A 21132-nucleotide genomic window follows, 5' to 3' on the forward strand; every position below is an offset into this window, starting at 1 on the left:
AAGTACCGTCTTTGCTAGTGCTGTAGATTCTATGTTTTCCAAGCTCTCCATGATGTAAGCAGCACTCCATGTTTACTGGTAGCACAACACACATCTGGGACACGAAGGGTTAAATATTAGGTCATCAATTGCGTCCACAAAACATGTCAGTTATTAGCACTATATTTTTTTTTAAAGAGGAACTATCGCAAAAATTCAAATGTAATATAAGCTTAGTCATTCTGAAATAAGAAACATTCTAAATAAAATGAATTAAAAATTCTGTACTGTTTCTGAAATAATCAAGTTTATCTTCACTATCTCTCTCTCAGCATCTGTTTCTCCTCATTCTCTCTTCAGTCAGGAGGGCCTTAAATTGCTGCTGAAAAAAATGTATCAACTAATGAATCTGAACAGTTAGACTTAGAGAGATGATAACCAGGTTTGCAGAGATTCTTACCTGTGTATAACTGGTGCTTGGTGGTGTCAAATGGCCCACTGAAACTGATGAATAAATAATGCAATTCCAACTATAAAAAAATTTGCATTTCAAAAGCTACCTAGAAACCAGCCTGCAGCCTTGTGCCTTTATATGGTCACAGAACAACCCCTCAGTGACTTCTAATATCCTTATCATTTACAGTAGGGGGTACATTGTCCCTTATAATACATGAGTGATACTCAGAGTTCCCTGTATAACTCAGCCTGCAGCCTTGTGCCTTTATATGGTCACAGAACAACCCCTCAGTGACTTCTAATATCCTTATCAGTTACAGTAGGGGGTACATTATCCCTTATAATACATGAGTGATACTCAGAGTTCCCTGTATAACTCAGCCTGCAGCCTTGTGCCTTTATATGGTCACAGAACTCCTGAGGCCATATAATTATAATACTCATAATTTCAGAGAAACAGTAAAATTCTGTTGATTGTTGCTAACATTACAGCTGGTGCAATTTGTATTTTAAAAAAGTTTTATTACAAACAAAGAACAGACAGAAGTTAAGCGATCAAGCTCCTACTTGCCTGTAAATGGAAAGCTCAGTAATGCAAATCTTTCCCTGCAGCATAGCACGTGCATCAGATACAGATATATGTGACACAGGCTCAGACAGAAGGCCTGCTTTCATATCTAATAACCAATCAGCAGTTGTAATTCATATACATAGCAAACCATATATATATATATATATATATATATATCTCTATCTATCTATCTATCATAAGGTGGCCATAAACGGGCAGAGTTTGTTCCAACCCTCCGAACGATGTTACAGGCTAATCAATCGTTTAACAAACGATTCATCTATCAGTGACTAACACTATGGGGCAAATTTCGAATTACCACGTTTTTTTAATGGACAAAACTGTCAAATTTAACTAGGGAATTGTTCAAATTTGATTCAAGTTTTTTAAAAAAAAAAAAAAAAAAAAAAAAATATATAGATTTTCGAGATTTATCGTACACTGGCCCTTTAAGAACTCAAATTTGACTAATCGCTACCTAAAACCTGCCGAATTGCCGTTTTCGTCAATGGGAAACGTCCTGGGATCTATTATGAGTTGTTTGCAGTAGGGATGCACCGAATCCAGGAATTAGTTTCGGGATTCGGCCGAATCCTTCTGCCCGGCTGAACCAGAATCCTAAATTGCATTTGCAAATTAGGGGCGGGGAGGAAAATCGCGCAACTTTTTGTCACAAAACAAGGAAGTATAAAAAATGTTTTCCCATCCCTAATTTGCATATGCAAATTAGGGTTCCGATTCGATATTCAGCCGAATCTTTTGCAAAGGATTCGGGGGTTCGGTACATCCCTAGTTTGCAGCCTTCCTGACATTCAAGTTTTTTTTTGGACAAAAAACTTGAATTGAGTTTTTTTTTTTAAAGATTTCAATTGGTTGAATTTCAACTTTTTGAGAGTTTTTGAAAACTCACATGAAGTTGAAATTCAACCTTTGATAACTGTGCCCTAAATGAGGAGACTTTTGTCTTTATGGGGGCTGCAAGATCATACATATATTAAAGGGAGACTGTCATGGAAAAACATGTTTTTTCCAAAACGCATCAGTTAATAGTGCTGCTCCAGCAGAATTCTGCACTGAAATCCATGTTTCAAAGGAGCAAACAGATTTTGTTATATTCAATTTTGAAATCTGACATGGGGCTAGACATTTTGTCAGTTTCCCAGCTGCCCCAGTCATGTGACTTGCGTCTGCACACAGGATAGATTACTTTCTGGCAGGCTGTTATTTCTCCTACTCAATGTAACTGAATGTGTCTCAGTGGGACTTGGCTTTTACTATTTAGTGCTGTTCTTAGATCTTCCAGGGAGCTGTTATCTTGTGTTAGGAAGCTGCTATCTCGTTACCTTCCCATTGTTCTGTTGTTAGGCTGCTGGGGGGGGGGGGAAGGGGGGGTGATATCACTCCAACTTGCAGTACAGCAGTAAAGAGTGATTGAAGTTTATCAGAGCACAAGTCACATGACTGGGGCAGCTGGGAAATTGACAATATGTCCAGCCCCATGTCAGATTTCAAAATTGAATATAACAAAATCTATTTGCTCTTTTGAAACATGGATTTCAGTGCAGAATTCTGCTGGAGCAGCACTGATGCTTTTTCAAGAAAACATGTTTTCCCATGACAGTATCCCTTTAACTGATGACTCCTTTATTAAAGGACCAGTAACGTCAAAAATTTTTACAAAAAAATTAGTTAGAATACAAGGAAAAAAAAACACCAACACAAATTAAAATTTAAAATAGCAAAGCCTTTATTAAGAAATAACTTACAGAAACTCCACTTCCTGTCCTCTTCATAAACGGCGAAAGGGCGACCATCCATCTGCAACGCTCGATTTCTCCTCCTGGCTATACACTGACAGCGTGTCCTCTGCCCGATTGCCTTCTCCAGCTCATCTTCATCCAGCAGCAGTATGAAGGCGATGTCTCCTGCTCCTCCGCTCCAGGAATGCAGCCCTGACTGCCGACCCCGTGCCCACTCCGTCACTGTCAAGGCAGCTGAAACAAAGCAGCCGCAAAAGAATGCGTCCAACACTGAGCCGGCAGGAGGAGTAAATAAAAGTAAATCATACAACCCCGGCAGGTCCGGATTGAGTGTATTAGGAGGCTGCGTCTGCACCGCTCCAGGGCGAAAGGTTGTCCCCCCCCAAATTCTGCCGGTTCACGATTCAGCCAACAGCAGCCCAACAGCAGTTTGACAGAGGGAGCAGCAGCAGCTGCAGGCGGGGAGAAGCACAGCTCACCAAAAGAAGCTCATCCTCCTGGGGTTGCCGGCTCAGTGTTGGACGCATTCTTTTGCGGCTGCTTTGTTTCAGCTGCCTTGACAGTGACGGAGTGGGCACGGGGTCGGCAGTCAGGGCTGCATTCCAGGAGCAGAGGAGCAGGAGACATCGCCTTCATACTGCTGCTGGATGAAGAAGAGCTGGAGAAGGCAATCGGGCAGAGGACACGCTGTCATTGTATAGCCAGGAGGAGAAATCGAGCGCTGCAGATGGATGGTCGCCCTTTCGCCGTTTATGAAGAGGACAGGAAGTGGAGTTTCTGTAAGTTATTTCTTAATAAAGGCTTTGCTATTTTAAATTTTAATTTGTGTTGGTGTTTTTTTTCCGTTGTATTCTAACAAATTTTTTTGTAAAAATTTTTGACGTTACTGGTCCTTTAACTGATGTTCCTTTGTTTACTTTTGCATTGAACCCAAGCTTCCTGTAATTAAAAAGATGCCTGGGGTGAATTTACTAACAAGAAGTACTTGTAAAATAATAGAACTTACTTTAACTTCCTTTAATCATGTTTCTATTCACACTTGTGAATAGGAGTTGTCGTGTTTCTGGTCTCAATGAATCACTTAATTGGACTGCTTCACCTAGTGTCTATGATGGCGTTACTATGGCGTTACTATGGCGTTACTTTGGCGTTACTTTGGCGTTACTATTACGACATATCTGGGGTGTGCTCAAATATAAAAAGTCTTGTTCTGACACTGCTGGGGACCTGGCCAATTAGAAAGCTGAAAATGACACTATACAGAGATATTTGCAGCAGACTGAAGAGGTTCCATGAAACGACTGTAGCCCAACGCATTGGTCCTATGAACTGCTCATTCCTCAAGTTTAAACGCACAACACGGTGGCTCAAACAATGTGTTTTATTAATCATTTTAAACAGAAAAAGCATGACTCCCAAATTCAGTCACTTGGTCACAGGAAAAGACTAATAAATAAAATGAATAACTGTTTCGCTTGAACTTTTCAGTTTTCTTCCACGCCCGTGAAAGGAATGAAGATGAACTGTTCAATAACAATAATAAATAAAAGTTGGATCTTGGAATGGCAAGTCACAGAAATATCTGTAGTCATCATGACTTAAAGGAGAAGGAAAGCTACCAAGGCAGTTTATTGCCAATACAGTAGCCACAACAGTGGGAGCTAGAACGCCATTTTTATTCTTTAGAATGTTTTTCCATACCAGAGTAAACAGCTCTAGACACTCTCTCTGTTTGTTTAGGATAGCAGCTGCCATATTGGCTTGCTGTGACATCACTTCCTGCCCGAATCTCTCCTTGCCCACTCATAGCTCAGATTACAGCAGGGGAGGAGGGAAACAGGAGGAACAAACTGAGCATGCTCAAGCCCTAGCCCTGGAGGTTTAAGCTGAAAACAGGAAGCCTGATACAGAAGCCCATGAGTACACAATAGAAGGAAAGAAATGTGGTGTTTCTTTTGACAGAGGACTCAGAGCAACATTACTTTGAGGGTGGTGTATTTATATAGACCTTTCTGCTAAAGCTCACTTAGTTTTAACCTTTCCTTCGCCTTTAATCTGGCTCAATATAAAGCCTGTACCTTGAACAGAGTCTGGGTCAAACAAAACAATCAAAAAGAAAATCCCGGCTGGATACACTGGAGCTGGATTGTCTCATCCTCCACGCCAAGTGAGACCTACACAAGCACGACTAAGTGCAAAGCTGCTGCAGGTCGCTGATGGGTAAGATGAGGGATGGAGCTGCTGCAGACTGGTCCTCCACTTGGGATGCTCTAGCACAATGAAAAGCTCTTACACTCCTTCCTGTCTCTGATTCTCTTCTTCTACAGCTCCGTGTTCCCCAGGGCTCAACTTTCCTGGGAGTCGCAGAACAGATAAAGCAAAATAAATTGCCCAGGAGTCTGCACGGGACTATGTTACATAATTCTACCTTATAGTTACTCTTCAGCATGGTAAGCGTTTGAACTAGGCAAAAAAAATGGTTGCTCTATACTACAGAGATAAAACATTATGAAATTCATAGATTTACGAAAAATAATTACGGCTTATGACATGGGAAGCAATGAGGTGGTTCGCCTTTAGGTTAACTTTTAGTATATTATAGAATAGCCAATTCTAAGCAACTTTTCAATTGGACTATATATATATATATATATATATATATATATATATATATATATATATATATATATATATATATATATATATATATATATATATATATATATATATATATATATAGTTTTTTGAATTATTTGTCTTCTTTTGACTCTTTCTTGCTTCGAAATTGGGGTCACTGAGCCTATTCAAAAAACAAATACTCTGTAAGGCTATCAATGTATTGTTATTGCCACTTTGTATTTTCAGGTTTCTGTTCAGGCCTTTCCTATTCATATTTCAGTCTCTAATGCAAATCAATGGATGGTTGCTAGGGGAATTTGGACCCTAGCAACCAATTTAATGAAATTGCACACAGGATAAGCTAAATAAGTCAAAAACCACTAATAAAAAATGAAAACCGATTGCAAATTGTCTCAGGAGATTATTCAACATCATTCTAAAACGTAACCTTTAAAGGTGATGAAAGACGATATAACAAGATGGAATAAAGGGAGAAAATGCATCTACATTATAAAGAAGAAATGGAGATGTGATCTAAAATCAAATATTTAATAATCGTACTGCTTTTAAAGGTATTCTGACATTTTTCTCAGACGCAGGAAGGCATTGCATGGTATGGCCTATGAGACCGTGCTCTGATATGTTGTGATTCTAGAGATGGGAGTCCCTGCTCCAAGGGGTACACTCATAGTACTGTTAAAATTCACCTGTCGCAAAAATTAAAATTTTATATAAGCTTCAGCATACAGAAATAAGAAACTTTCTAAATACAATCAATTAAAAATTCTGTACCGTTTCATCCCTTAGTTGAAACAAAAAATAAAGACTTTAAAGGAGAAGGAAAGGCAAAATTAAGTAAGCTTTAACAGAAAGGTCTATATAAATACACCAGTAAACTCTCAAAGTAATGCTGCTCTGAGTCCTCTGTCAAAAGAAACAGCACATTTCTTTCCTTCTATTGTGTACTCATGGGCTTCTGTATCAGACTTACTGTTTTCAGTTTAAACCTCCAGGGCTAGGGCTTGAGCATGCTCAGTTTGTTCGTTTCTCACCCTCAGTCCTCCCCTCTCTGCTGTAATCTGAGCCCAGAGCTATGAGTGAGCAGGGAGGATGTGATGTCACACCAAGCTAAAATGGCAGCTGCTATCCTAAACAAACAGAGCGGTTTTCTCAGGTATGGTGTAAATCATTCTACAGAATAAATATAGTGTTATAGCTTGCTCTATTGTGGCTAATCTATTGGCAATAAAGTGCTTTGGTAGCTGTCCTTCTCCTTTAAAACATATACATATTTTGGATCTAACTATTAATGAATATCTGACACCCAACTGCTGCATGAAGACAGAATGATAGAGAGAGGAATAGTGAGGATAAACTTGATTATTTCAGAAAGGATGCAGAATTTTTAATTGATTGTAATTAGAAAGTTTCTTACTTCAGTATGAGGATGCTTATATCTCTATTTTTGTGATAGATCCCCTTTAAAATTAACATTTTTGGAGCCCGAGATCCAACTGAGCTGTGAAAAAAGCAGGCTGTTTTAGTCCTTTTGGGGCAGCAGACAATGTGAAAGGTGCACTATATTTAGAGATATTTTGGATTCGGCCGCATATCAGAATTCCTTCGGACGAACAATCCTAATTTGCATATGCAAATTAGGGTCAGGAAAGGAAAATTGGGAAAATTTTTACTCCCTTGTTTTGTGACAAAAATAATCATGATTTCCCTTCCCACCCCTAGTTTACATAAGCAAATTTGGATTCAGTTGGACCAGGCACAAGAATACGGCCGAATTCTGCTGAAAACGGCCGAATCCCGAACCAAATCCTGGATTTTGTGCATCCCTACCTATAATAGGGCCCATGAAATAAGTCGGAGGACTTTGCAACTGCCATTTTCTTCTTTAAGGTTCAGTATTACTGCCTATATATTATTCAAGGCCTTTAAAATTCAATCCATTGAAAAAGAAAAGGACCACACACATTAACCTATTGAATTCAATGCGGTAAATTCTACATTTCCGTATTGCCCCATTTGTCAGACACCTGGCAACACAGGAAAGTGTTAATTAAAAACTATTGCAGATAAAGGCGACTACCAGATTTTTGTCTGTAATAAAACAAATGAACAAGTCAAGGGGCAAATGAAGAGATTGTTTTTACTGAAAGGGGTGACAGAGGAAAAAAAAGGAAAATAAATGTTTCTAAGACTGAACTCATATTTTTCAACACCTATTTGAATGTAAAGTGATATGTTTACTGGGATGTATGAGTAACCAAGGCCTGGCATGAAAACAGCACAGTTTAAAGGGGTGGTTCACCTTATAGCATGTTTCTTTATAGATTGGCCAATTCTAAGAAACCTTTCAATTGGTCTCCATTATTTATTTATTTTTATAGTTTTTGAATTATTTGCCTTTTTCTTCTGACTCTTTCCAGCTTGTGGGTCACTGACCCCATCTAAAAAACAAATGTTCTGTAAGGCTACACATGTTGGGGCACATTTACTATGGGTCGAATATCGATGGTTAATTAACCCTCGATATTCGAACGTCGAAGTAAAATCCTACGATTTCGAATATCAAAGTCGAAGGATGTACCGCATTTCCTTCGTTCGTATGATCGAATGAAAAGCGATCGAACGATTCAAAGGATTTTAATCCATCGATCGATTTTCCTTCGATCAAAAAAACCTAGGAAAGCCTGTGGGGACCTTCCCCATAGGCTAACATTGATGCTCGGTAGGTTTTAGGTGGCGAAGTAGGTGGTCAAAGGTTTTTTTTAAAGAGACAGTACTTCGACTATCGAATGGTCGAATAGTCAACGATTTTTAGTTCGAATCGTTCGATTCGAAGTCGACGGTCGAAGTAGCCAATTCGATGGTCGAAGTAGCCAAAAAAAAAAAACTTTGAAATTCGAAGTATTTTTTATTCTATTCCTTCACTCGAGCTAAGTAAATGTGCCCCGTAGTGTTACTGCTACTTTTTATTACTCATCTTTCTATTCAGGCCTCTTCTATTCATATTCCAGTCTCTCATTAAAAACAATGCATGGTTGCTAGGGTAATTTGGACCTTAGTAACCAGATTCCCTAAATTACAAACTGGAGAGCTGCTGAATAAAAAAGCTTAATAACTGAAAAAGAACAAATGAAAAACCAATTACAAATTGTCTCAGAATATCACGCTCTACATCATACTAAAAGTTATCTCAAAGGTGAACAACCCCTTTAAAGCACAGTATGAAAGTATCCAGTCAAATTTATCACCTGTGCCCTGCTATTCACTGGTTATTAATGGTATAGAAAGTCACAATAAGTCCTGCCCAAAGGCAAGTCTGTAGCTACTCAATACCTTCAATAAGAGCAGGACAACTTCAAGAACACATTAACAGCTACACAAAAGCAACATGGACCTCAGCTATACCCGGATATGGATTCTGACGAGCCTATGATAGCACCACTTTTTATCATGAGAACCACATCTGATACATGTAGTGCCTAGGCGATGGTCATAAATGCAGAGAGAGCGAGAAAACAGTTCTTACAGCAGCGCCACCTACTGGTCATTTTCTGACCAGTCTGACGACCGAGTAGTCAAGGAAGTTGTCAGGAGAAAGAAAGAGGCTGCTCTGATGTTCTTCTGCTTAGGTATAAAAGTAGAAACCTTTCTCAAATCCTTCCTAAGCAGAAGAACCGCAGCTTCTTTCTTTATCCTGACAACTTCCTTGACTACTTGGTGGTCAGACTGGTGGGAAACTGACCAGCCGGTGGCGCTGTTGTAACAGTACATGTATATTTGGAAATAAAAAATAAAAAAATAATGAATGTACATTGTAAATTTGCTTAGAATAGCACCCTCATTAATTTTATATTCACTTATTCTTAAGCTTTACTTATCCATTAAGTTCTAATAGAAATCAATTGTGTTTTTTAGGGATGCACTGAATCCACTATTTCGGATTCGGCTGAACCCTCAAATCCTTTGTGAAAGATTCGGCCGAAAACTGAACCCTAATTTGCATATGCAAATCAGTGAGGGGAGGGAAAAAGAAAGCCGCGCAGGCAAAAAAAAAACACCTTTTACTTCCTTGTTTTGTAACGAAAAGTCATTATTTTAAGGATTTGGTTCGGCCAGGCACAAGGATTCGTCCGAAACCAAATCCTGTTGAAAATGGCCGAATCCTGGCCGAATACTAAACCGAATCCTGGATTCGATGCAACCCTAATTTTATTGCATCTAACTGGTTTGAACAAGACAGATCTAAATCTGATGTAACCAAGGCACTAATGATGTGCAAGTCGGGTTTTTCCCGACACGCACCCAACCCTAACCCGCCCTCCCTCCCTCCCTCAGCCTGCCTGCATCCAACTTCCAGATTCATTTTATAGAACCGTGCCACCCCGCCGATGATGTCACAAAAGGGGTGGGACGAGCTGGCGCACAGCTATAAAGCTGGAAGTCGGCATTTGAAGATGGAGGGCGGGGAGAGCAGGAGAAGAGCACGCAAAGAGGAGTGCGAGGTTGGCACGAACCCGCCCAACCCGCACATCACTACAAGGCACATTAAAGGCAGTATTGTGAAATAATTGATTGTGCCACTTAGGGTTAGGATGCAGAATTAACAATAATCGGGTTTTGACAACCCACAGGTTTAGAGCACAAGCCTTGCAGCCGGTAATGTGGATGCAACCCAGGGAAGGTAACGAAATTTAAAAGCTGTAATGTGGACAGGATCAGCAGAATATTCAAGTAATTTGCACTGAATGAATCAACAGTACATTTCCTCCAGTACTGAAGAAAGAAGGGGTGCACTGGAATAATGTCTAAGCACCAGAGACTAAGGGGCAGACTTATTAAGAGTTGAAGTGAAAATTTTGGAATTTTTTTTTTTTTTTTTGGTCAAAACTCTCAAATTCGAATTCTGACTTATCCGAACTCGGATCGAGTTTTAATTTGCATGTTGAGATTTATCATGCCCTGGCTCTTTAAGAACTCTAATTAGACTATTTGCTTTAAACTTGCCGAATTGCTGTATAAGGGCTCTTACTCACGAGCGGTTGTAGCTGCGCTCCCCTGCGTTCCGTTTTTCTGCGTTCAGCCGCAGGGGAGCGTAGGAATAGACGCATTACATTTTTTCCAATGGGGCTGTACGCAGGAAAAATGCAGCATGTTGCGTTTCAACCTGCGTTCGGCGCCTACACGCGCCTGTGTGAGTACAGCCCCATTGGAAAAAATGTAATGCGTCTATTCCTGCGCTCCCCTGCGGCTGAATGCAGGAAAAACGGAACGCTGGGGAGCGCAGCTACAACCGCTCGTGAGTAAGAGCCCTAAGTCAATGGGAGAGGTCAAGGGATCAAATTGGTCTTCCTGACATTCGATTTTGAAATTGATTTGAGTTTTTCTAATTCGATTTGAATTTGATTAGAGTATTCTGGTCGATTCAATTCACCCAAGTTGAGAAAATTTGATTTTATAAATAAATTTCGATCGGTCGAATTTCGAGTTTGTGAACTCACATGAATTTGAAATTCGACCCTTGTTAAATGGGAATCTAAATGTCAAGTCTCTAAGAAAAGGCTGAATTACTGTACAACCACCCCAGCAGATTACCCCCCTTTCCCACACTACTATAATTTCTAAAGATCTGAAACCTTAGATGAAAAATGAAAATAACATTTTTTCAAAAGACCGTTGGAAAATAAATTATATACATAAAGTATATGTTGGTGCAGTAAAAAAAATAAAATAAAAAAAAAAAGTTTTTTTTTTTTTTTTTAAACTTCCAGGAACGAAGGATAAACATGAATTTATCGATATGTAATTTACATGATGAATTAACCTGCAAAATGCCAACTTTGGTTGAGGAGAAGACTCTCCATTTAAAAATGGTGACTTGTCAATGTCACTCATAGTGAGACAGTGAATTAATTTTACCTGGTATCTCTGCTGTGATTGTCTTGCTGCTCCCTGAAACTTCCTCATCGTCATCTGATGAGCTGGTACTAGAGTCGCAGGTAAGGTCACTGTCACTCGTACTACTATCTTGTAATAAGTTGTACTTCTTTCGTGCAGCCGCCTCTCTCTTCTGCCTCAACAGTCGGATCCTTTCCTTGTGCTTTTTGCTTCGATGGCCTTTAATTTTCGTAACTCTGCCGTTCTGCTTGTCCGTTGACTGCCGATTTTTCTTGGCGGCCATTGTTGTGGACGTTTCACTCTCTGAACGGGACCGCCTTGATTTACGGGCAACCACGACTCCTTGAACGGAGGCATCACAGCCTTCTTTTATTGCTTCTGGACGACATGGAGCATTTTCCTCGGTGGAAGACAGAGTATCAGAGTCTGCCAAGTGTCCACTGGAAGAAGGAGAAAGCATGCAGTGGTTTGAAGAGTCGCTTTCATCAACATGGCCGGCAGTCGGTTTGTCACTTTCTGTGGATGCAAGCTGAGATTCTGAAGAGTCCCGTCTAAGTTCCATTAGCAAGCAAGGCATTGAAGAAAGACTGGAAGAGTCTGGGACATCTTGCACACCATCCTTTAGAGAAGCCTCTAGTTCTAGAGAGCCCTCCTCAGCTGGACTGTCCACCTTCTGCTGATCGATTTGAGGAGGCACTTCAGCATCTAAAAGTTCTTCACCTTTTGCAATTGCCTCCATCTTCATGTCAGATCTAGAAATATCTCCCGAAGTTTCAAATCATGAGGCACGAGCTGGTAGGCTTCTGATTTAGTTGATGATGGCTGTAAATATAAAAAGAAGAATATGGTTACATATAGAAAGAGAACACATACACCATTAAAGGAGACATTTTGTGTAAAAAAATAAGAACGTACCAGTGCTTTATACTCATTTAGATATAGAAGAATTGAGCTTAAAAAAGTAGCGTTTCAGGCTGATTAATTGAATATTTCCACAAAAACCCTAATAATCCCTCCCTTCTCTTCCACTTCCTGCTCCCTGAATTCCCAGGCTGTGCAGGGGAGCTGGCGGCACTCAGCTCAATGCACTGTAGGGCAGGAACCAATCAGCAGCTAGCAGGACCTAATAGGGAACTGAAGCCTGTCTTTGTGTGACTGCAGGGCTGTGATTGGCTGTCCCCCTCCTATTGAGCTTCTGGCAGGGATCGTTAGGACACGCCTATCCCTCATTTGAATTAGGGACAGGAACCAGAGAATTAGTGATGTGCGGGTCAGGAAAAATCCGACCCGGGCCCGACCCTAACACGCCCGACTTCTGGGTTCCTTTTATAGACCCACGCTTGCCCCGTCGATGACGTCACAAAGGGGGCGGGCGAGCAGGTGCGAGTCTATAAAAAAGGAAGCCGGCAGTGGCGAGTAAGAAGTGCTCAACCCGGAACCGGACGCCACTCGCAAATGGGGCCGACCCGCACATCATACAGAGAGCTCTAATAAAGAGGCTATTTTTAAAGATAATTTTTAGCACAATGTAAAAGGCATATTACTTATAATTGCCTACACAATTAGGGTTTTTTCCATTTATCCCATAGGTCTCCTTTAAAGGGGTGGTTCACCTTTAAGGTAACTTTTATTATGTTATAGAACGGCCAATTCGAAGCAACTTTTTAATCGGTCTTCATTATTTATTTTTTTATAGTTTTAGAGTTATGTTTTTTTCTTCTGACTCTTTGCAGCTTTCAAATGGGCGTCGCTGACTCCCTTGTAAAAACAAATGCTCTGTAAGGCTACAAATATATTGTTGTTGTTTAGGGATGGGCGAATTTTTTCGCCTCGTTTCGCCAAAAAAATTACGCCCATAGACTTGTATGGCGACTTGCGTCAAAATTATTTTGACGCCCATAGACTTTAATGGTCGTCTGCAACATTTCGCCAGCGTCTAATATTTGGCGAAACGAAATGGGTCAAATTCGCCCAACCCTATTATTGTTACTTTTTATTACTCATCTTTCTATTCAGGCCTCTCCTATTCATATTCCAGTCTCTTATTCATATCAGTGCATGGTTGCTAGGGGAATTTGGATCCTAACAAGCAGAATGCTTGAGATACGAATTGAAGAGCTGCTGAATAAAAAGCTAAATAACAAAAAACACGAATAATATTATATATTAATATTATAACTATATTATTATTATAATAAAATGAAAACCAATTGCAAATTGTCCCAGAATATCACTCTCTACATCATATTAAAAGTTATCTCAAAGTTAAACAACCCCTTTAAGTTTGTCACTGAATCCACTGCCTACTTGCTAAACTAAACCCAGGCAACCAGAGAGCTGCTAAAATCCCAAACTTGAAAAAAAAGGGGCAAAGTCCTAAATAATTTAAAATAAATAATTTAAAGAAATGAAATAGTTTCATATTGGCTCAGAAGATCACTGTCCACATCATACTGAAACATTATCAGAACAACAGTGAAGAAAAAGCCAATAAATCTCCCCAGTCTAAACAGTCCTAGACATGGGATTATTATGGATGATGTCAGCAGCTGCTTTTGTCAAGCCATATAATGTGACTGGGAAACAAATGGCTGTTATAAAGTAAAGTAGGCCGATAATACCAGGAAGCCAATCGGGAACACTGGAATGGGAGGGATAATAATTTTACATTCAGCCCTTATTAGTTAAATAATCACCTTTTAATATTTCCATTAGACAAGTACAAAGAGAGCAAAACATTATAGAGGTCGTTTCAAGGAAAATCCTGTGTCTTTAAAACTGTGTTTACACTTTGTAACTTACCCCTCAATCATAGCACTCATAGGGGGTTATTTATCAAAGGTCGAATAAACTCATAGCTCAAATGGTTTCTTATTTAAAGGGCTGGTTCACCTTTATGTAAAATTTTAGTACCGGTAAGTTAAAGAATGGCTGATTCTAATCAACTTACAACTAGACTTCATTTTTCTTTTTTTAGTTTTTGAATTATTTGCTTCCTTCTGACCCTTTGCAGCTTTCAAATGGGGTGGGGGTCACTGACCCCTTCTAAAAAACAAATGCTCCATAAGGTTGCAAATGTATTGTTACTTTTTTATTACTTATCTTTTTATTCAGGCCTCTCCTATTCATATTCCAGTCTCTTATTCAAATCAGCGCATGGTTGCTAGGTTAATTTGGACCTTAGCAACCAGATTACTGAAACTGGAGAGCTGCTGAATAAAAAGCTAAATAACAAAAACCACAAATAATAAAAAATGAAAATCAATCGCAAATTGTCTCAGAATATCACTCTCTATCTCATACTAAAAGTTCATTTAAAGGTGAACTACCCCTTTAAGAAAAACAAAAAACTTGAATCAGCGAGTTCGGGGTTAACCCTCAATTGATTAAAGGGATCCTGTCATCGGAAAACATGTTTTTTTCAAAACACATCAGTTAATAGTGCTACTCCAGCAGAATTCTGCACTGAAATCCATTTCTCAAAAGAGCAAACAGATTTTTTTATATTCAATTTTGAAATCTGACATGGGGCTAGACATTTTGTCAATTTCCCAGCTGCCCCATGTCATGTGACTTGTGCCTGCACTTTAGGAGAGAAATGCTTTCTGGCAGGCTGCTGTTTTTCCTTCTCATTGTAACTAAATGTGTCTCAGTGAGACATGGGTTTTTACTATTGAGTGTTGTTCTTAGATCTACCAGGCAGCTGTTATCTTGTGTTAGGGAGCTGCTATCTGGTTACCTTCCCATTGTTCTTTTGTTTGGCTGCTGGGGGGGGGAAGGGAGGGGGGTGATATCACTCCAACTTGCAGTACAGCAGTAAAGAGTGATTGAAGTTTATCAGAGCACAAGTCACATGACTTGGGGCAGCCGGGAAATTGACAATATGTCAGATTTCAAAATTGAATATAAAAAAATCTGTTTGCTCTTTTGAGAAATGGATTTCTGTGCAGAATTCTGCTGGAGCAGGACTATTAACTGATTAATTTTGAAAAATTGAAAAAAAATTTCCCACGACAGTATCCCTTTAAGTTTTCGGCAAAAATAAATAAATAAAAAAACTCACATTTTTGAGCAAAACCCTCAAAAAAAAAATACAAAAAAAACTTGATTAGGAAGGTTAACATCTTCAAATGGGTCCTCTGCCATGGACTCCTACATGACCTTGACAGGTTTTAGATGGTGAATTTTCAGATTCCAGCTATTTCCAGGGGTGGGGTATAAGAAATCTTGAACATGAATAAGGGGGTTATTTACTAAAGTCCAAATGCCAAACACTCGAAAAAAATTAGCTTTTTCTTACTATAAAATCTGAATTTTTAGTGGGAAAAAAACTAGAATATTTTGGGATTTACTATACCCGGAAGAAGGAAAAAGTCAGAAACTGAAAATCCGTCATCTCAGACCTGCCGAGGTTGTATATAAGTCAATGGGGGACGTCCCAAAGATATCCTGATCTGAGCTGGGTTTCATGCAATAATCCGAAGATTTCGTAGTTTTCAGGTGGAAAATCCAAACAATTTGTACGATTCGATTTTTTCTCATGTACGGGAAATTTTCGTGAAAATGTATTGATAAATAAGTGGAAAAAACATGTTTTAAAAATTATAATTTTCTCTGTAGCATTAAAACAGTAGCTTGTACTTGATCCCAACTAAGATATAATTAAGATATAATTAATCCTTATTGGAAGCAAAACCAGCCTACTGGGATTATTTAATGTTTACATGATTTTCTAGTAGACTTAAGGTATGGAAAACCCCATGTCCCAAGCACTCTGGATAATAGATCCCATACCTATATATGGAATTTGGCCTTTTTCAGGATTTGGCCGATCCAAATCTAAGTCCTAATTTGCATATTCAAATTAGGGGCAGAAGGAAAATCTTAACTTTTTGTCACAAAACAAAAAGGAAGTTCACTTTCTCGTTCCTGTCCCTAATTTGCTCGGTATTCGGCAGAATCCATATATATATATATATATATATATATATATATATATATATATATATATATATATATATATATATATATATATATATATATATATATATATATATATATATATATATATATATATAGAAAAAAAGAAAAAAATACTTTATTTCAACGTTTCGGCTCCTCCACTCGAGCCGTCTTCATGAAGTCAACGTTTCGGCTCGAGTGGAGGAGCCGAAAAGTTGAAATAAAGTATTTTTTTCTTTTTTCATATATGAAGTCCTTTGAGTGCGGTTTGTACCAAATTTATTGTATGACCATTTTTACCTGCACCTACTGTAGGCATTTTTTTGTTTTGAGTGCACTCACTTTGGAATATAGGGAATCCTTCATGAAAGATTCTGTCGAATAGCGATCCGAACCCTAATTATAATCAGGTGAATGTCTTACTGAAGCTATAAATACCGCATTAATGAGACAAGAGACTGGGGTACCTGCCAGCACTTGGATTCATGGAATTAATACCTTCACAGGGTGACTCCTGGTATAGCAGAACTTCACAGCCAGAGTGATATTAAAACTCCCTGGGGTGCAGAGTGCCCAGAGCCATTTCCCTTATAAAACATTAACAAAGAGATTTTCATTGCAGCCATTGCAGACTGAGGCAATTAGCTTATCTGCTTGGCTTCCTATTTTGAGATGTGATACCTCTTGCAGCGCATGTGATGTTAAGCTGGGGTAAATGCTACATAAAGTAGACTTGCAAACAACCTGAAGAGCCTTTCCCTTACTGCAGCTGGGGTTTTGCATTGCAATATTGCTTTCTATTTGGGAACCACCAACATCTCAGGATGAGAAAAACAGAGGCGGTGCATGAAGTCTGTGCAGACATTGCTTGTGACCTTTCTGTCTTCACTCCATTCTGCTTCCTCCCCATGTAACAAACACTTCGCACCAACGCCAGAATTAAACATAATATTATATCTCCTTCTAATAAAGAAACTGGCAGCAATATGATCAGCCATAAGCTACTTCAGCAAGAGAGCAAAAAAAGACATTGCTTAAGTTAGAGTTCTGGGTCGGGTACCTGTGGGTTACGCGCAAAAAAAGTGAGTACCTTGGGGAATGAGGGTAGGATTTTGGTGCGGGTATAGATGCGGGTCTGCAGGTCACAGGCCGGGCTGCAGGTCTCATCTAAATTTTTTATCTTATATTGTCTATATTTTAGTCCTTTTAAAACTTTACAAAACGTGTTTCTGTCCCTGCCCACTTTTGATAAGGTCACTTCCATACCTCCCAACATTATGTAAATAAAAAGAGGCACATTTTTGTGACCCCTAATTATGCTCATTTTACAAAATTTGGCAGGTTAATGAAAGTTTGAACATATTTGTGTTTTTTTTACAGTATATATATATATATATATATATATATATATATATATATATATATATATATATTTTTTTTATATTGTTACAATTACTTATTTCCTTATCTTGAAATTGTTACAAAAGTATATTATCTGAATCAGTGAATGTCTGGGCTCTCTGCCAAAAGACTATTAAAGGGATACTGTCATGGGAAAAATTTTTTTTTCAAAATGAATCAGTTAATAGTGCTGCTCCAGCAGAATTCTGCACTGAAATCCATTTCTCAAAAGAGCCACCAGATTTTTTTATATTCAATTTTGAAATCTGACATGGGGCTCGACATTTTGTCAATTTCCCAGCTGCCCCATGTCATGTGACTTGTGCCTGCACTTCAGGAGAGAAATGCTTTCTGACAGGCTGCTGTTTTTCCTTCTCAATGTAACTGAATGTGTCTCAGTGGGACATGGGTTTTTACTATTGAGTGTTGTTCTTAGATCTACCAGGCAGCTGTTATCTTGTGTTAGGGAGCTGCTATCTGGTTACCTTCCCATTGTTCTTTTGTTTGGCTGCTGGGGGGGGAAAAGGGAGGGGGGTGATATCACTCCAACTTGCAGTACAGCAGTAAAGTGTAATTGAAGTTTATTAGAGCACAAGTCACATGACTTGGGGCAGCTGGGAAATTGACAAAATGTCTAGCCCCATGTCAGATTTCAAAACTGAATATAAAAAAATCTGTTTGCTCTTTTGAGAAATGGATTACAGTGCAGAATTCTGCTGGAGCAGCACTATTAACTGATTCATTTTGAAAAATGTTTTTCTTCCCATGACAGTATTCCTTTAAGTTAGAAACATTGTTTCTTTTTCTGCCTGTTCAGCGCAGAAAAAAACGGGACTTTCCAGTAAAAATGAGGGACTGCAGGTTGAGCTGTCAAAAGAGGGACTGTCCCTCTAAAAACAGGACAGTTGGGAGGTATGCAATTCCGGTTTGCAGCAACATCACTTCCTGTTTGATGGTGGGTTGCGGATAAGGCAGTTGCAGGTCCGGGTCGGGTAGCAGATCAAATTGAGTAAATATGAGGGTTGCAGTTCGGGTCTTAGAAATTGGTTCTGCGCAGGACTCTAGTTCAAGTGTTGGAAAGGATAGATAAAGCGACTGAATATGAAACTACAACTTGCCATTGGGACTTCCATGAATGAAAATCTCGGTAAAGTGATATAAAATCAACAATGAAACACGGGAGAACGAATTTCAGTTACTAAAGTGTTCCTACTCAGCAAGGTGCAAAACAGCTTTCCAGAATGCAAGATTTACATCAAACAAAACAAAGAGTAGTAGCAGAAAGAAGAAACGAGTATGAACGTGCGAAGTAGCCACTCTTGTAGCTCAGCTTAGACGACAATGAAGATACAGCCAGTGGTTTTGCATAACAGAATGATAACCTGTGTTTGAAATGTGATCACGCACAATGAATATACATCCGGAAACAGGAACTTAAGTACAAAATATTGTACAAAAGGACAGATAATTGTTAAAGGATTAGTAACATAAAAAAAAAAAAAAAAAGTTTGTTTCTACCTAACAAAAAAACAAACAAAAAAAAACACACCAAGACACAACTTTAAATTCCCAGTCTTTATTAAGAAATAACTTACCGATTCGGCGCTTGCGCTCCTCTTCAAAAACGGCAACAGAGCGTTGATCCATCGTGCGGTGCTCAATTTCTTCTCCCTGCCTTCTACAGGAGATAGCCAGGGAGGAGAAATCGAGCCCCGCACGATGGATCGTCACCATGTCGCCGTTTCTGCAGAGGAGCGCAAGCGGAGAATCGGTAAGTTATTTCTTAATAAAGACTTTGAGATTTTAAAGTTAAAAAAGTGTCTTGGTGTTTTTTTTAAGTTAGATAGAAACAAATTTTCAAAAAAAAAAATTTTATGTTACTGGTCCTTTAACGATCCACATAGGACTGAGCTCAGTCGACACACATTAAGATGTATTAAAGATCAAATTTCGTCAGGAAGGCTGTTAACATCTTTAAATGGCTCAACAGACTTTGACTTATACATGAACTTGGCAGGTTTTAGGTGGTGAATATTAGAATTAGGACTGTTTCCATGGTCGAGGTGCGATACATTTCACATTCAAATAGGGGATTAAAATGTGTGAATTTTACACCAAAAAAATTGAATTTGCTATTTGACCCTTAATAAGGGCGGGTGGCGGACGGGTGCGGGTCTGGAAAAGCCGACCTGTACATAACTAGTTTGGATCAAGCGTGCAGTAAAAATGAGACATAAAATACAAAAACTTTCAATATATGGACAACATTAACCTGACTACTAAAGGAGCAGAAAATTCAATGTGTATATGATATATGGAGATATGGATTAACATGTGCTTATATACAGGTATGGGATCTGTTATCCAGAATGCTTGGGACCTGGGGATTTTCCATACTTTAAAACTACTGAAATATCAAGTAAACATTAAATAAACCCAATAGGCTGGTTTTGCATCCAATAAGGATTAATTATATCTTAGTTGGGATCAAGTACAAGCTACTGGGTTTTTTTTCCCAGAGAAAAAGGAAATCATTTTTTTAAACTTTGAATTATTTGGATAAAATGGAGTCTAAGGGAGATGGCCTTTCCATAATTCAGAGCTTTCTGGGTAACTGATCCCATACCTGTACTGTATTAATTACAATTGGTTGTTTCTTATGCACTGAAACTAAAACTAAGTGTTAAATACAGAGGGAATCTTCTGTACACATTTAAGTTATTTCTACATCACACAAAATGATAAGAGTTGCTTTTGATTAATTTTAAAACATATATATAAGTGCCAAACGATGGTACTGCTGGAGAAAGGGAATAAAGTATAATTGGGATAACGTATGCAATGCCAGCTATTAGCGACTGCACTTGCTATGGGATGTCAAATCTGCAGACCCCCTTTCCCAGCTGTTGTTTAAGCCCCTGACAGATGCTGGGAATTGGGTTACAACAGATGGGTCGCAGATTTAATAGCCCTATGGGTCAAGCATGACTTGGCAATAGGTGGGTATCTGACACAAAGATCTCGTTTCAGGGGAAGACAATGGGTCACTTCAGTGCAAACTGGGGCAATTCAGGGGCAAAGCTACAGCAAAAGATCAATCCAGGGTTACAAAAAAAAAAAAGCAAGTGCTATACATGGGAATTGCCACACATTTGCTGCCCCTTCCCTGCCCAGTCATTATGGTTATGCATTAATTATACAGCATGTGCCTATATTATAGAAAATACAGGGCAAAATTCTACATGAGCCAATGAACCTGATCACATTCCTTTAAAGACAAAAACTCCAGTTAGTGCCCTGGCTGGAATCAATCTGGGAATCTTCTCTAGCACTGCATAGGGCATCATGCCATTACACGACTCTCAGAAACACAGCCACATGCATCTCCAACAAGATCTAAACCACTACTTTCTCCCTCCTAGAATAAATCTGTGTCATATTAAAACAACAATACATACAGGATTCATAACA

General features: G+C 38.9%; 1 protein-coding gene across 3 annotated transcripts in view; it reads right to left on the minus strand.

Moving 5' to 3' along the window:
- c18orf25.L (chromosome 18 open reading frame 25 L homeolog) overlaps positions 1–21132 on the minus strand; it is a 47814-nt gene that overhangs the window by 25210 nt on the left and 1472 nt on the right. For all 3 annotated transcript variants that reach the window (NM_001086886.1, XM_018267698.2, XM_018267852.2), the window contains 1 exon segment: positions 11320–12120. In NM_001086886.1, coding sequence (NP_001080355.1) covers positions 11320–12043 — 724 coding nt within the window. In that variant the 5' untranslated portion in view covers positions 12044–12120.

The sequence above is a fragment of the Xenopus laevis genome, chromosome 1L (genome assembly GCF_017654675.1).
Source record: "Xenopus laevis strain J_2021 chromosome 1L, Xenopus_laevis_v10.1, whole genome shotgun sequence".
NCBI lineage: Eukaryota > Metazoa > Chordata > Amphibia > Anura > Pipidae > Xenopus > Xenopus laevis.